Source organism: Thalassophryne amazonica, chromosome 7, assembly GCF_902500255.1.
Source record: "Thalassophryne amazonica chromosome 7, fThaAma1.1, whole genome shotgun sequence".
Taxonomy (NCBI): Eukaryota; Metazoa; Chordata; class Actinopteri; order Batrachoidiformes; family Batrachoididae; genus Thalassophryne; species Thalassophryne amazonica.
This window is the reverse complement of record NC_047109.1, coordinates 50,322,719-50,339,539: the sequence shown is the minus strand read 5'-3', so window position 1 is coordinate 50,339,539 and position 16,821 is coordinate 50,322,719. Positions and strand designations below refer to the sequence as shown.

At 41.4% G+C, this 16,821-nt stretch overlaps 1 protein-coding gene across 1 annotated transcript in view; it reads left to right on the top strand.

The window, feature by feature from the left end:
• The window catches only part of iglon5 (IgLON family member 5), a 556,035-nt gene that overhangs the window by 483,457 nt on the left and 55,757 nt on the right, over positions 1 to 16,821 (top strand). The window contains exon 3 of the mRNA XM_034174134.1: positions 11,214 to 11,446. Within this exon, the coding sequence (XP_034030025.1) occupies positions 11,214 to 11,446 (233 nt within the window). The remainder of the gene's footprint in view (positions 1 to 11,213; positions 11,447 to 16,821) is intronic.

Below are 16,821 nucleotides of genomic sequence, written 5' to 3'. Positions count from 1 at the left end.
ACGTACAGTCAGGAAATGACATGAATGAAGCAGTGCACTCTTATCATGTCCACATCTGCTAGCCTGGCGTGTCCGGCCAGCCCCACGCGCATGTCCAGCCCAACACGTGTGTCCTGTTGACGGTGCGCCGCGCGACACCATGTCATGTGGAACAGAGCTCACGTGGGTGACGTGACATTCAGATCACCCGCTGCATATTATGATCTGAACATCCATTTCACCTGGGGCAGCCTGTCAATGTGTGCATGTACGCTCATTTGCTGCAGCCCGCCGCAACAACGATATATGCTTTTATGTATGTCCCATGAGGACAGCAAGCAGACACACGTGCATCACAGTGGACAGTTGTAAGTCAGACAGTTGTAATTGTGTATGTAGGCAGTGTAGTATTTATTAATATACCTGTCCTGGCTGTGGTCTCTGTGTTTGTAATGGGGCACGTCCTGTGCACTGAGCCACATGTATGTTGCTTTTTGCAAAGCTGCACTCGTGGGGGCACAAATTTCACATCTAGCTCAAAGGTGATCGTCGACTGACTGTTTTCGTGCTGACAGCGCGAATGACCATACATTTTCTAAGTGTCAGGCGAGTGGTGTTAGATGTTCGTGTATCACCTGGAATTTGGCCGACACCTGCCGTGAGAGGGATAGAATGGGCTTTCATAGGGCACACTCTGTCTTTCTGCCGTTTGTGTGCATGAATAGCTGTAGCGACAGCTGTACGAGGCGCTGGAGACAAGTCCAGTTTTTCACAACTGGCATGCAATTCCTCCTTCGTGCGCTAGTTGACTTCAATCGTGTTATGTGTGAAGGGGCCTTCAGTGAGGTTGCACATTGCATTTTGCCTTCACTGGTCCGGATTTTGCATTTTTCCAGTGCTTACAAAGGCAGTATGGCAGTGATACAATTTAATACCTGCATCTAAGCCATCTGTTATGAAAACAATCTCCCAGTCCAAAAACTATGTATTAATCAAACATCCAAACCAAAGGTAGCCTGTTAGCCTCAGGTTGTTCTCTGAGGTGGGAACGTGTTTGATCTTTATTGCAAGGTTACGTTGGTCTTGCCCACACTTCACCCCTTTGACCATTTATGGGTTGGACGTGCATTAGTTGGAATGAGGCCTGAACAAAATGGTGACATCCAGAACCTCCCCTTTAGAGCTTTAAAACCGCTCTTCAGAAATCCTATGAGTGATGTCACAGAGGTTTGTCCAGAATATACAGTGCAACTGGAAAGTATTTATCGTGCTTCACCTTTTCCACATTTTGTTAGGTTACAACCTAATTCCACAATGGAGAAAATTCTTTTTTTTTTCCCTCAAAGTTTTATTCACAACACCCCATGTACATGATTTTTTTTTTTTTTTTTTTTGCAAATTTATTAAAACTAAAAAACCAAGAAACCTCATGTACATTAGTATTCCCTTTGCACAATACTCTGTTGATGCACCTTTAGCAGCAACTACAGCCTCAAGTTTTTGAATATGATGCCACAAGCTTGGTGCATCTATCTTTGGGCAGTTGTGTCTATTCCTCTTTGCAGCACCTGATGAACTGTTGCCCTAGTCTGAGGTCAAGAGCGCTCTGGAGCAGGTTTTCATCGAGGGTGGCTCTGTACATTGCTGTGTTCATCTTTCCCTCAATCCTGACTAGTCTCCCAGTTCCTGACACTGAAAAACATCCTTCATGCATTCATGCCAAAGAGTTCAATGTTTGCCTCATCAGATCAGAGAATTTTGTTTCTTATGGTCTGAGAGTCCTTCAGGTGCCTTTTGTCAATGTCCAAGCAGGCTGCCATTTGCCTTTTACTCAGGAGTGGCTTCCATCTGGCCACTCTACCATCTAGGCCTGATTGGTGGATTTCTGCAGAGATGGTTGTCCTTCTGGATGGTTCTCCTCTCTCCACAGAGGAATCCTGGAGCTCTGACAGAGTGACCATCAGGTTCTTGGTCACCTCCTTGACTAGTGCCCTTCTCCCCGATTGTTCAGTATAGATGTGTGACCAGCTCTAGGAAGAGTTCTGGTAGATCTGAGCATCTTCCATTTATGGATCATGAAGGCCATTGTGCTCATTGGGACCTTCAAAGCAGCAGAAATGTTTCTGTATCCTTCCCCAGATTTGTGCCTCAAGACAATCCTGTCTCGGAGGTCAACAGACAATTCATGCACTGTCAACTGTGGGACCTTATATGTAGACAGGTGTGTGTCTTTCCAAATGATGTCCAGTCAACTGAATTTACCCCAGGTGAACTCCAATTAAGATGTATAAATATCTCAAGGATGATCAGGATGAGGATCGATGATGATCAATTTTGAGCTTCATGGCAAAGGGTGTGAGGGTGTGAATACTTACGTTCATGCACAGTAAATTTTGCTCTGCTGGGATAACATTTTGTCCCAGTCCAAATAGAGTTAAATATACTCTATCACAGTGCTAAATCAACTCTACCACGGTGTAAAATTAACTCTTATTGGAGTAGAAACACTTGATATGACAGGACGGTAGAGCTGATTTCACTCTATAATAGAGTGTATTTTACTCTATTTAGTCTGGAACCAAATGTTATGCTGGCACTGGATCCTGGTTTTCTTAGGTTTTTTAATTTTATTTTTAATAAATTTGCAAAAAAAATCAAAAAAAAAAATACTCTTTTCACATTGTCATTATGGGGTATTGTGTGTAGAATTTTGAAAATCATTTCATCCATTCTGGAATAAGGCTATGACATAAAATGTAAAAAAAGTGAAGCACTACTTTCTGGATGCACTGTGCGAAGTGCTTATTCTGTCTATGAAAACAGATCAGTTTATTTTTGCAGGTAATTATACACTAATGAGCAGATCTTATGAATGCTATTTTCCATTTCTGCTAATAAACACCCCTAAATCCTACACACTGGAGCTGAATGTTACACAAAACCAGACACCAGAGCAAAATCCTCTTTTTGACAGTTTGTTCGCAAAAATGGTAAATGGACTGCATTTATATAGCGCTTTTCCATCTGCATCAGACGCTCAAAGCGCTTTACAATTATGCCTCACATTCACCCCGATGTCAGGGTGCTGCCATACAAGGCACTCACTACACACCGGGAGCAATAGGGGATTAAGGACCTTGCCCAAGGGCCCTTAGTGATTTTCCAGTCAGGCGGGGATTTGAACCCATGATCTTCTGGACTCAAGCCCAACACCTTAACCACTAGACCATCACCTCCCCATTTGCAAAAGCAAATTTTTATTCCCAAGTTGAGTACAGCGTCATTAGCATAGAAAATGGACAGAAGATCATGATCAAAAGATTAAAGTGTGCCATAAACTCAAATTTTATGCAAAATTGTGTTTGCTGAAGTGGCACAAACACTTGTACTGGTGCTTGAAACAATGCTGGTGTGTTGTCTTTGATGTGAGCCATTAAGACCATCCACTTTTAATGCTATTATGATGCTCATTTCCTGTGGGCCCGTAGTCCTGCAGCAAATATATCACACATTGGAGCAGAAGTGATTAATTAAAAATAATAGATTGATAAAGGCGTTGCACATGCATAGTGTCTGCTGTGGTTCATTTTTTAATATGTATTATCTTTGTTTAATCTGACCAGCCTCATAGTTGATTTTAATTAAAGTAATGATTTGGAATGTTTTAGCAAATTATACCTGATCATCACAATAATGAGGCTTTGAGGAAGTGTCTTTGTTAGATTTACAGACTAATGCCGCGTTCACACCGGGCACGACCAGACGCCACAAATTCCACCACCATTGCCCAGTGTGTAGCTCTGCTTTCGCTGCGAAAATTCGCCCCAGTGCGTCATCAAATAGGAGGAGCTTCCATTCCGCTCGCAGGCTCTGGTTGTCAGTCAAGTTAACATGACGGACCTTGATCACACGGAGCGAGTTGTTGTGGAAAACTGACAAACGTCATGAGACGTTCCCAATTCGGGGAGTATCATTATTGCTGCAGGAGCTGCATCTGGATGACGGCCGCTTTCAGCGGTCCTTCCGCCTCTGCTGGACCCAGTTTGAGGACCTCCTGTCCCGTTCACGCGCGCATATATAAACAATTTAAAAAAAAAACTCCGCTGCCCCTGCTGTGGGGCTGCTCCTCATAATTGTGTTTAGAAACCAGTCACCATTTGTTTTATTATACATCTGTGTAGTTAATAAATAAAATAATCTTCACGGACAATTTGCTCGCGTGCATGTTTAAAAAAAAACTCTCTGCTGCCTGTTGTGGGGCTGCTGCTCGCTCTTCCCCCAAAAACTCTGTCATAATTGTGTTTAGAAACCAGTCACCATTTGTTTTATTATACATCTGTGAAGTTAATAAATAAAATAATCTTCAGGGACGATTCACTCGTGCGCGCACATAAAAAAAAAAAAAACCTCCGCTCCCCCTGCTGCGGGGCTGCTGCTCACTCTCCTCCCAAAAACTCTGTCATAATTATGTTTAGAAACCAGTCACCATTTGTTTTATTATACATCTGTGTAGTTAATAAATAAAATAATCTTCACGGACGATTCGCTCGCGCTCGCACATGAAATCAAAAAGGAGAATCTCCGCTCCCCCTGCTGCGGGGCTGCTCCTTGCTCTTCCCCCAAACTCTGTCATAATTGTGAAATAAAGGACAAAAGGGACATATCCAGTCCCGGATTGGTCATCGCGGCGCGACAAGACAAAAAAGTTCAGATTTTTCAACTTGGGGAGGAGGGCAACGCGATATGACGTGAAGCAATATAACGCCACAAACGCGCCAATCGCTCAAAATCGCTTCACTTGCGTCGCTTCATTCGCATCCATCGCGTCGTGCTGCGTGGCTTGGCGCCACAACGCATCCTTCCATAGGGATTACATGGCAACCTGTCACTGCTGTCGCTCGCGTCGCGCGTGGTGTGAACGCGGCTTAAGATGTGCTGTGGTTGATGTGCTTTCTGTTGCCTCTGGAACTAACTTGGCAGATGATCTAAGATCGAGGGGTGGGCACAGCTAACCAAAAACATTAGCGTTGATAACCACTAATCCACTAATTGAAAAATTAACTTTTATCACACTCTCACGAGCGCCACTAGCTTAGCTTATGGCAAGCTAAAAGTGGACACTCTCGTTATGGCCAAACAACTGTCCAGTTTCTGTGTATTCTGTGTTAGTACGTGCCCGCGGGCAACGTGCTTGATGTATTCATGTGCAAAAAGTAGTTCCTCAGATAATTGTTATATATTCCTGTGAGATAAATTAATTATAAAATTTGCCAGTAATAAATGTATAAAGATAACTGAAGTTTTAAGAGTGGCCGTAATAAATATTTAAGAGTTTATGAGCAACTTCACTTGTTATATCGCTCAAGCACATTGTAAACATTCACACGATGGAGTTTGATGTGGAAGAGTTCAGAAAGATACGATTGGAATGGTTTGATTACCATTTACATTTGGCGATGAAAGACTTGGGTGTTAACTTTGTGTTAAATTCAGGATTATCCAGGAATTTTATCTGGAATTTTGTTTTGGCAAGTTTTCACGGTCTCTACTGCCATCTACTGGCCAGTAATGTTCAGTGTTCATAGCAGTATGAGCTTCTGGGCACCAGTAGATGGTGGTGTTCTATTTGTTTTGACCCCGGTTATATCAGATGGTTGTCAAAATAACAACTTGACTTTTTGTAAATGGCTTTTTTTTTTTACAAATAAAAATAAGGCATATTTTACAAAAGCACATTTATATGCAAACACCAATACACACACCTCACATTGACATGTTGGTTTTTACATAAAATGAATGAGTCAACCAATCAGTGTTAGCGAAGGCACATTTTACCCATAACCCTTTGGCATCTGTCTGTGTTTGTTACAAAACTTCAGAATTAGTACATTATTTAAAATTAAAACTATATATTATATTTTAACTTTGTAAAATGACAGAATTGATATTCATGGAGTTATTCTATCAGTATTAATTTTATTTATAAATCAAATCCATAAGTCAGCACTGCTTTATTTTCCAAGTCCAACACCTCACGGCGACACTGCTATTGAGTAGAGAGTTGAGCTTTGCTGCTCCTCTCAGCTGCTTCGCTGCTGTAAGTTATGTAGTAAACAGGAGCTTCCAGCAGTGGGCAGGACGCATAATGACAGAAGTGCTGACTCATTGTTTAGGTCTGTGGTCACCTTTGATGCTACCAGAAGTGGTCGTGGTGTTAAAGCTCAAAATCAGCTTGTTAGTATTTGCAAGTGTACTGGAGACAATACTGGAAGTTATCGGTTAGCTGTAGCTTCCGATAAATTTTTGGGTGGTTTATCGGTTTAGCTTTATAAAAGATTTTTATTATCTGTTCACCACTGTGTATAGCACAATTTTATTTTAAAAGTTCTGCAGTATATAAACGAAAGTGCCATAACATTTGTTCTGCAAACACTTAACAACAGCATTTTGTTTATGCAGTTGCAGTTAAATGGTAAATATAAATGGTAAATGGACTGCATTTATATAGCGCTTTTCCATCTGCATCAGACGTTCAAAGCATTTTACAAGTTAAATATAAAGAAATTATGCTCACCCAATGATGTCCAGTAGTCCCCAGTGAGAGCAATAGCGAGTGCACATTGTAACGTTGTGGCTTTTGCAGTCCTCTCTTTTATGGTGTGTCGCGAGAGAATCTCATAGTACATGCCGTCATTTGTTCCGATTCTCAGACCGAGGTCCTCCACAACACTAATCGGCCTGCAGTCTGTAGCAATCCATTTCACTGTCGCATTTGTGAGCTTCTCTTGCCTTTGTTTATCTATGAGAAATTGATGCAATCGACAGGCATGAAAAAGTCCACGCATGCGCACGAAGGTTCAAGGTTTGCTCTTGCAAGCACACGTGATTCAAATCCATCAGGTTTTTGCAAAAAATAAAAAGGTCCGATACTTTTCTAACAGACCTATATAGTTCTCCCACACACTGCATCTAATGTAGTCTGCCAAAGCCTCACGCCACAGTGTGTTTTTTTAATGATTTGCTGGTATCAGCTGTGTGTGCTGCATTTAGGTGATATTTAAGACTTGAAGTACTCCAGCAATAAGAAAATGCAGCTTTGCAGTGGCTACAAATACAACCCTAATTCCACTGAAGTTGACGAGACCTATTCAGGATAGAGAAACATTTAAACTTTATTTCTTGTGTATGGCTTATGGTCCCAGATGAAGCAGTTTGATTGACAGTTAACAATATTGCTATTCTTTCTGTATCCATCTATAGCTACAGTGGGGAAAATAAGCATTTCATCCACTGTACAACACCAATTCCAATGAAGTTGGGATGTTGTGTAAAATGTAAATAAAAACAGAATACAATGATTTGCAAATATATAGGTTGAAGACGATTTGTAAATCATTGTATTCTGTTTTTATTTACATTTTACACAACATCCCAACTTCATTGGAATTGGGATTGTAACTTTGGTTCTGTTGACTACGCCGTCTGGAAGCACTTTAAAATGAAAATGGCCATGTAAAAGTTCCATGCCTTTCTCCATGTTGGTTAGTTTATCTGCCATTTCTTTTCTTTTCCGGTGTCAGGGACTCGTCACACCGGTTCCTGTGAGTGCGGCAGTAGTCAGAGAAAGACTTGCAAAATAAAAGCCTGTGAGCAACAGACTCTGTCAGCAACAACTGTGTTAATGTGCGATAAAAAAAATAGTTGACGTTAATTAATTAATGTGCTAACTTGATAATAACACATTAACTTGCTCAGCCCTAATATATATATATATATATATATATATATATATATATATATATATATATATATCATCACACACCATAAAACATTTAAAAGCAGTCACATTGACAAAGGGTGGACATCACAAGGGCATCACATGATGATCCAAAGGGGGTCCTCAACTTGCTACATAATGACATTTCATTCCTTGGTATTCTCAAAGCCAAAATGTCTTTTAAATGCTGTGAGAAGGAATGGTAGCACACCTGTAATGCAGGAATTGATGTATATTAAAGCCCCTGCACATAACACGAATGTGAGCAAAACAGGCCGAATGGGTGAAACCTGAAAAATGCCAGCTGCACTTGGGAGGGACAGATGGTTGGACAACCATGTACGGATGGCGTACATCCACTGAGAATGTGGGCAGATCTCACAGCGGCGGTTTCCTGCACGATCGTGTGCAGGTGCATGATCACAGTGCGACCACAGTGAGAGGTGTGATACCACATCACACTCTCACAGCAGTGGAAGCAATTAAATGTGCAAATATTTATGAATCAAAGAAAATGGATATGGACAAAATAATGAGAGACTATAGAACATTATAAGAAGAATGAATGCACCACTGAAATGTAAGACAGTCATGTTACTGTCCTTCCTTCATAGCATAAGGCTTCCTCCAGGAGCCTCAGGTCATCCAATCAGAACCTGTTGATGGTTCCTCGGACCCGTTTTAAAACTTGCGGGGACAGATCTTTTAAAGCGGTACCGCCTAGCCTCTGGAATGAGCTTCCCTGTGCCCTTCATTCTCTGGATTGTATAGATACTTTTAGAAGGCAACTAAAGACGCATTTCTTTAAGTTAGTTTTTTAGCCTAATATTGTATTTTATTGTTTTCGTATGTTATTTTTAGATTATTTTTGTATGCCATGTGCAGCGCTTTGTGACCCTGGTCTGTGAAAGGTGCTTTATAAATAAAGCTTACTTACTTACTTACTTACTTACTGGTAATGGTGATTAATTAATGCTTGATGACTTGACGCTGGGACAGCCTCTGTGTTGGAATTGAAGAAACAAATGGATTTCTTTTTGTGTGTTAAAATATTTCATTCCTGTTACAAAGAGCAGAGAATACAAGAATCATTGTCCTCCTGTTCCTTTTTGTTCATGAACCATGCCCATGGAAGTAAAAAAGGAATTAATGAAATGACATGAATAAGAAGAAATAAAAACATCCCTCTTTCCCTCCCTCGCGGATGCAGCGAGCGGCGGTCAGGCCAGTGAAGTTCATGGCTGTTGCAGGCCACTTGAGTAGAGCAGCTTTGACCCACAAGGACGTGAGACATCCATGTGCCCACATTATGAACACGTCAACCAGCCACACGTAGGTGAAAGTGGCCAGCCACACGGGAGGTCCCCCTGTCCGGAGCAGCAAAGTGCTCACATGAATTGGCTCACAGCTTTCCCCTCTCCACTCTCTCCACGACACACTCGCACGCCATTCGTGTTGCTTGGGGGGAGCACAACACACTCGCATGCCATTCGTGTTGCTCGAGAGGACTAATATATAGGAAAACTGAAAATTTTATGGAAGTGAATTCAAATACAACATTCCATTGTTCGTGAACTTGACTGTTTTAAAAGCCAATGTAATCCTTTGACAAGTGAATGTGGTGCTATTGTCTTCTCTGTGCAGTTTTATTGTTGCACAGTTTTATTTAAAAATTTTTGCATAATTTTTTCCAAAGTTGAATGAGTCCAATCAGAATCGTTAAATAACGATTGATATTGTTAATTCTATCTATTATCTATGTGTGAATAAACAATATATAGTAGGCACTTTAAATTTACTTTGAAATTCATAGTTGAACATTCATTCATTCATCTTCTACCGCTTAGTCCAATTAAGGGTTGCGGGGGGCTAGAGCCTATCCCAGCAGTCATAGAGCGTGAGGCGGGGTACACCCAGGACAGGATGTCAGTCTGTCGCAGGGCCACAAATAGACAAACACAGGCACACCCACACACACACCTACGGACAATTTTTTTTAAAGATTCCAATCCACCTAACCCACATGTCTTTGGATGTAGGAGGAAACCCACGCAAACACGGGGAGAACATGCAAACTCCACACAGAAAGGCCACGGGAATTGAACCCACGACCTTCTCGCTGTGAGGCAACAGTGCTAACCACTAAGCCACCGTGCTGCCTAGTTGAACATTTACTAATAGTTATATCACCCATCAGTAAATAATTATAACCCACCTATAATATTCCCACCAAGAATCAAACCTCCAGAGCCACCAGTGGAGTTCTCTGCTGTCTTTTGTAGATTAATTTTGATCCAGTTGTGCAATAGAAATGAAACATAAATCAGTTTTCTTCATTATACACCAACTGAGGAGCAGATTGACGTGGCCATGTGCCCCTGGGTTCTACTTTTTTGTGTGCTCTCAAAGCCTCATTATTGTAACAGAAAGTACGCTGAAGTACATTTCAAACATCAATTCCTACCACTTTAAGGTGCTTGTTATTATTTTATTATATATGTATTTATTAATCTGTTAAAATGTCATATTTAATGAAACATTTTTGTCAAGTATGGCTCCAAAACATTCTACATTATTTCAAAGTTTTGCTTTAAAAAAACGTAATTATTGAAGCATCTTGATGTGCTTCAGTTCCTGGCATGCAATGAGGCAATAGATGGGTTTCCACTAGTCTCCAAATTATGCAATTTAAAGTACTGAATTGTAAATACACTTAATTTAATATATTTTGAAAAATCATAATCAAATATCACAAAAAGATTTTTATGCTTGCATGAATATGGTGTTTCAGGAAAACACCATATTTCACAAAACGAATGGAAACACTTTTTCTGCAAATATAGGTGACAAGATGTACAGAAAGAGTCGCCTGACATTCTAAAATAAATGGTACGGTACATGTGGGCACAACAAGAGATGAGAGCTTGTTAAACAAACATGTTAAGAGATGACTACATCAATATCAAACTTGAAAAAACATCAACATGGCAGTACTCAGCAGGACTTACCAATCCACTGCCATGACTATTGGATTAAGAGTTATCAAGAGACTACAAACCCCAGCAATCACATTCCATCAATCAATGGAAACACTGCATGTGTTCTGTTAAAAATTGTTAGGGCATGTTACAATTGTGAGTGAAAGTAATTATTTTGTTATTTTGGGGTTTGCGTGCATGCGTGAGTGCATGTGTGTTTCTCAATAATGTGGTTTTCTGGGCAAAGATGTTGTGCCCCCTGTCATTCAGGCCCCCTAGTGAATTCACCCCCTGGGTGAATCCACACCTGCCCCACCTCCACCTACTGTATAAACCCAAATAATGGAAAATATGAGAGTAATATTTGTCCAGCTGATGAAAATGTTTCTCAGCATTGACAACATCATTATCGCCCTTATCAATATCCAGTTTGTTTAAACAGGCCTGTCACCTGTTGCTCTCTTTCTGTCCTCCCACAGATGTCAAATAGATGAGGAGGTGACTCACAAAGCCTGGCTCAACCGCTCCAACATCCTCTTCACGGGAACAGATAAGTGGTCGCTGGACAAGCGTGTGATGCTGGCCAACAGTAACACCAGTGATTTCTCAATCCTCATCAACAAAGTACAAGTAACAGATGAGGGGCCCTACACCTGCACGTTCCAGGCAAACAACAAGCCCCGTATTGCCCACGTCTACCTCATTGTACAAGGTCAGCAGCAAAGAGCCAAAAGTTTAAAATGTTCAATGCACCTGCATGTAGAGATTCATTTATCTGTAGTACAGCCTGCGCATGAGATTTGTACTGCTGTTTGCCCTGTTCTGTGTGTATACATTGTACTTTAAGATGCCTTCATTAAAAATAAACACCACATCCATGATGTAATTATGATTTTTTTTAAATAATTTATTTTTTTTAATCCAGAGGCAGAGTGGTGCTGTTTATTAGCTGTCTCAGGTTTGATATCATGGGAAGCAGTTACGATTTGTTTATCTTTAAATCATACTTATCATGTTGTATGAGCATTTGTGGTTGATTATAATTTGAAAAAATTCAATAAATACAACGGGCATTGGTCCCTTCAACTCCATTCAACCAAACATTTAGCTCCATTTTATGTAATGAAGCCACTAACAGCAGCAATAACACACATTACATTAACAAATAAACAAATTAGTAATCTATGTCAAACTGATTCAAGTTCATGAGGAGAAAACTGGCCAAGAATGACCTTCTGAGTTTCCATGAAAGTAGTTTGCTGCAGCAAAAATGCATGTTTCACTTCAATACATCTGAAACACAATTTTTTTTTCTATAAACACAGAGTTCAGTATGTCACAGGTATGAAAATAATTGCACAATTAAGTGGTGGAAATTGCATATTACTGAAGTGGCAAATAAGGTTCAAAACATGCCATAGCTAACGATTTCAAAAAGTAATTGATTATGTAAATATGAAGTGCATTCCAAATGTATCCAATCTATCCTCCCGATAATACTCTTTATTAATATTGTGGCTCTCAGGTGATGAAGCCCCACCCTAGTGTTTGGAGCATTTTCCAAGATGGCGCCTGTGACTGGCGTGGCCGTCGCTCGGCTCCTGTTGGTTATTAATGGCCACTTTTACAACATTTGTTATTTTAGCAGCCCGACTAGCAGATGGAGGTGTCTTGGCTTTACGGACTTACGATTGGGACTCTTTGTTTCATATCAAGGAGACAATGGAGAGCCTATTTGCTTCACGAGACAGGTTCAACCAGGCGTTTCCTCCGCCCCTAACTATCGGCTCCGACTCACCTGATTATCCGCTGCTGCTGAGGGCGCCGTGTAAGATCCGCAGGAGACTGAGGAAAAAAGGCTTTTTGGATAAGAGGAGAAGAGGCTCGCGGGCTGGTGTCCAGGTGAAGAGAAGGCGTGCAGCGGCGCCTTTGGGCGCCAGCACCAGTGGCCGAGGACGGGCTCGCTTCCTCTACCACATTCCTCTCTTTGATGTGTGCGATGGCACATCTGCATCGACACCTGTTCGGTTAGGTACGGGTGTTCTAGACTTTTCTCAGCGCTGGTATCCTGGTGGCGTAGTTCCATCGCTACTGTGCACTTCCGTGTTTACGCCTCCACCTGCACGGATCAGCTGGAGTCCACGTGACCACTGTCTTTGTCCTATCCCATTGCGAGCCTCAGACAGCGCCTACGTGACGTCGTCCACCTTGCGCCTTGGTTTATTGAACATGCGTTCAATCGCCAATAAATCATTTTCCCTGAATGATCTTATATCAACGGAAATGTTGGACTTAATGTGCCTTTCGGAGACTTGGCAGAGAGAAGAGGAATTTCTTCATTTAAATGAGCTCTGCCCTGCTGGGTTCTGTGTCCTTGGGAAGCCCCGCCCTGTCGCCATGGTGGGGGCCTTTCCATCGTTTATAAAGAGGATTGTGTGTGTAAAGGGGTACAGTCACAGGATTTTCCCTCCTTTGAATCACAGTTGGTCAAGGTGGGTTTCTCAAACCCATTTTTCTGTGTGTTGGTTTACCGCCCCCCAGGCCCTGCTACTGCCTTTCTTAAGGATTTTAGTGACTTTTTATCCTCTATTATAACGTTGGAATCTGTTTTAATTCTTGGAGATTTTAACCTTCATGTTGATGACAAGTTATCTTGCTCTGCTATGGAGCTTTTATCGTTGACTGAAGCTTTTAATTTTGTGCAACATGTTTCTGAGCCCACTCACTAAAAGGGTCACATTTTAGATTTAGTTTTTACACTTGGCCTAGACATTTTAAATATGTCTATAAAAGATGTCCACTTGAGCGACCATAGTCTTGTTTCATTTGACCTGCATTCCAGCTCTGATCAGAAGCCCTTAGAAGTTAAGTCTCGGAGGCGTATCATCACTGCTGAAACTGCAGAAAGATTTTCTTCTATGTTTAATCCTTGTTTGTTCACTGATTTTCTTGATATGGACAATTTTATCCAGTGTTTTAACCAACACTGTGATACTATTCTTGATCAGTTGGCTCCTGTCAAATACGTGACTTTACAGAAAAATGAGTGCCCTTGGATTAATGAAGAGCTCTTAAGTCTTAAGAGACTGTGTCGAAGGACTGAACGCCTGTGGAAATCCTCTAAACTTGAGGTTCACAGGCTTCATCTCAGGGAGCTGGTTCTATCATATAACAAAATGGCTGAGAGTGCCCGTTCTGTCTACATACGTCAGCTGGTGTCTGTGAATAAGAAGAATCCCAGAGTGTTGTTTGATACAATCAACTCTCTTGTATGTCCTGCTGCTTCAGTTACTCCTGTGTTTTCTGAGGCTGACAGCAATGCTTTTTTGAGTTTTTTCACTGACAAAATCAAGTTGATTAAGGATAAAATTCCACCCTCCCTGTGTGGTACTTCTATTGTTATTGAGCCTGCTCCCAGCATTTGGTCTTCATTTAGGGCTGTGACACTTGCTGATATTTTGGCATTGGTGAGCAAGATGAAACCTTCCTCTTGCTCATTGGACATCCTTCCCTACAGGCTCTTTATTAAAGTATTTGAGGTAATTGGTCCATGCATTACTAGAATGGTAAATCTTTCTTTGTCCACCGGTGTGTTTCCCAGTGCTTTTAAGCATGCCATAGTGTTGCCTCTACTGAAAAAAACAGGTTTAAATCAAATGGAGCTAAGTAGTTTTAGACCTATTTCTAAGCTCCCATTCCTGTCTAAGATCCTTGAGAGGGTGGTTTCAGACCAACTGACACTCTTCCTGGATCAGAATAACATTCATGACAGGTTTCAGTCTGGTTTTCGTAGACAACACTCTACGGAAACGGCTCTTTTGAAAGTGTCCAGCGACATTATGATGTCTGCTGATGCTGGGAAATCCACCGTGTTGGTTCTTTTGGATTTGTCCTCTGCCTTTGATACTGTTGACCACCAGGTCCTGCTGAATAGACTGAGGGATCATGTTGGACTGTCGGGGTCAGTTCTTCGGTGGTTTTTTCATATCTGTCTGGGCGCAGCTTTAGCGTTTTTGCTAACCAGATAAGGTCAGAGTCTGCGGACCTGTTATGTGGAGTCCCTCAGGGTTCTGTATTGGGCCCCATTTTCTTTTTATTGTACTTGATCCCTTTAGGTAGGATCATTCAAAGATTTACTGATGTCTCTTACCAGTTATTTGCGGATGACATCCAGCTTTACTGCTCCTTTAAGCCATCTGAGATTAAGAGGCTTGATTCCCTCCTCCATTGTTTGGCGGAAATTAAACAATGGCTAACGAATAGCTTTCTTCAGCTTAACGCAGACAAAACAGAGACATTGGTTATTGCCCCTGATGCCCATATTCCAGGTATTCAGCAGTACTTGGGAGACCTGGGCCACTCTGCTAAATCATGTCTTCGAAACCTGGGTGTCATTTTTGACAAAGACATGTCGTTGGTACAGCATTGTAAACAGCTGACGAGGAATTGCTTCTTTCAATTAAGAAATATCTCTAAGCTCAGGAAAATGGTGTCTTGAAATGATTTAGAGCTTATTATTCATGCTTTTGTGTCAACACGTTTAGACTATTGTAACAGTTTGTTTTCATGTCTAAACAAGAAGGAGTTGCGTCGACTGCAGTTGGTACAGAACTCTGCAGCAAGAATTCTGACACAAGCTAACAGAAGGACTCATATTTCCCCAATTTTAAAGGAACTTCATTGGCTGCCAGTGTCCTTCAGGATCAATTTTAAAATTTTGGTTTTAACTTTTAGAGCTCTACATGGCCAGGCGCCTCCCTATATCTGTGACCTCATCCAGCCTTATGCCCCTGCCAGGGCTTTGAGGTCTGTGGACCAAAATCTGTTGATGGTTCCTCGCACCCATTTTGCAACCAGAGGAGAGCGATCCTTCCAGGCTGTTGCTCCCAGGCTTTGGAATGGTCTCCCGCTCTCTCTGCGCTCACTGGACTCTGTCGATACTTTTAAAAGCCAACTTAAGACTTTCTTTTTTACCCAAGTGTTTGCTTAGCTTTTAGGCTGCTCTGTGATCCTATGTTATGTTTTATGTTTTTATGTCTCAGCCATTGTCTGATGTTTTGTGTGGTGTACTCTGCTTTTATGTTGTGAAGCACCTTGTGGCTCTTGTCTATGAAAGGTGCTATATAAATAAAATTTACTTACTTACTCACTTACTTACACCCTACGGGGGTCAAAGAAAATGGTTGGCATGTTGGCATGACTTTGACATAGCTGCGTACCTGCTGTACTTTCCTTGGCCTCGGTGATGTTGGATGTTTCCATTACATGACTGAAATTCGGTTTCCAGGTCGTACCCGTATTAACCATGTCTTATCATCAATGATGACGATGTTCAGGAAATCGGGGTTGCCATTTGTGCATTCCAGCATGTCTTGCAAGACTTCGAGATGCAGCTGCTTCTGCCCCGCCATTAGCAGCTTTGGCACAAATTTCACTGATACTCTGTACATGCTTAAATCCTCCGTCAAAATGGACTACTGTATCAAACCTGTGCTTATCCCCATCTTGTCTGCAAGTTCCTGGATGATGACACAACAGTCATCCATGAAAATAGTTTGTATTCTGTCAATCACTTGCTCATTTTAGCTTGTGGATGGCCTACTGGAACGTGCTTTGCTCTCTTTTTAAAGCAGTTTTTTTTTTTTTTTTTTTGCTCTTTTATTTACGTTATACTCATGGCATCATCATCAAAAGCTAGCTAAATCTTGCAAATGATTTTCATTTGGGAATCACCAAGGTTTTGTTCAATTTTGATGCAGTACCTGTGCTAAAGTCATTCTGTCATGTTATAGCAATCGAGAATCTGATGGGTTTGCAGGTCTCGGCTGACTGCCAGGGACTGATGCACCCTGTGGGTGGGGAAAAAAGTCATGCATATTGTAGTGACCACGCTCCACCTTTTGGCACATAGATTCAACATAAGAAGCTTTCAGTCACCAAGCACAAAGTCATATATGCTTTCACTGTGTTTTTTCCTGCCTGCCACACAAAGCTGTATCCTATGCAAATTAATGTCTGCAGACAGAACTCCTGCATTATACATGTTAATGCCTTTTCATGTCCCATGTATGGCAGGAGGTGTTAACA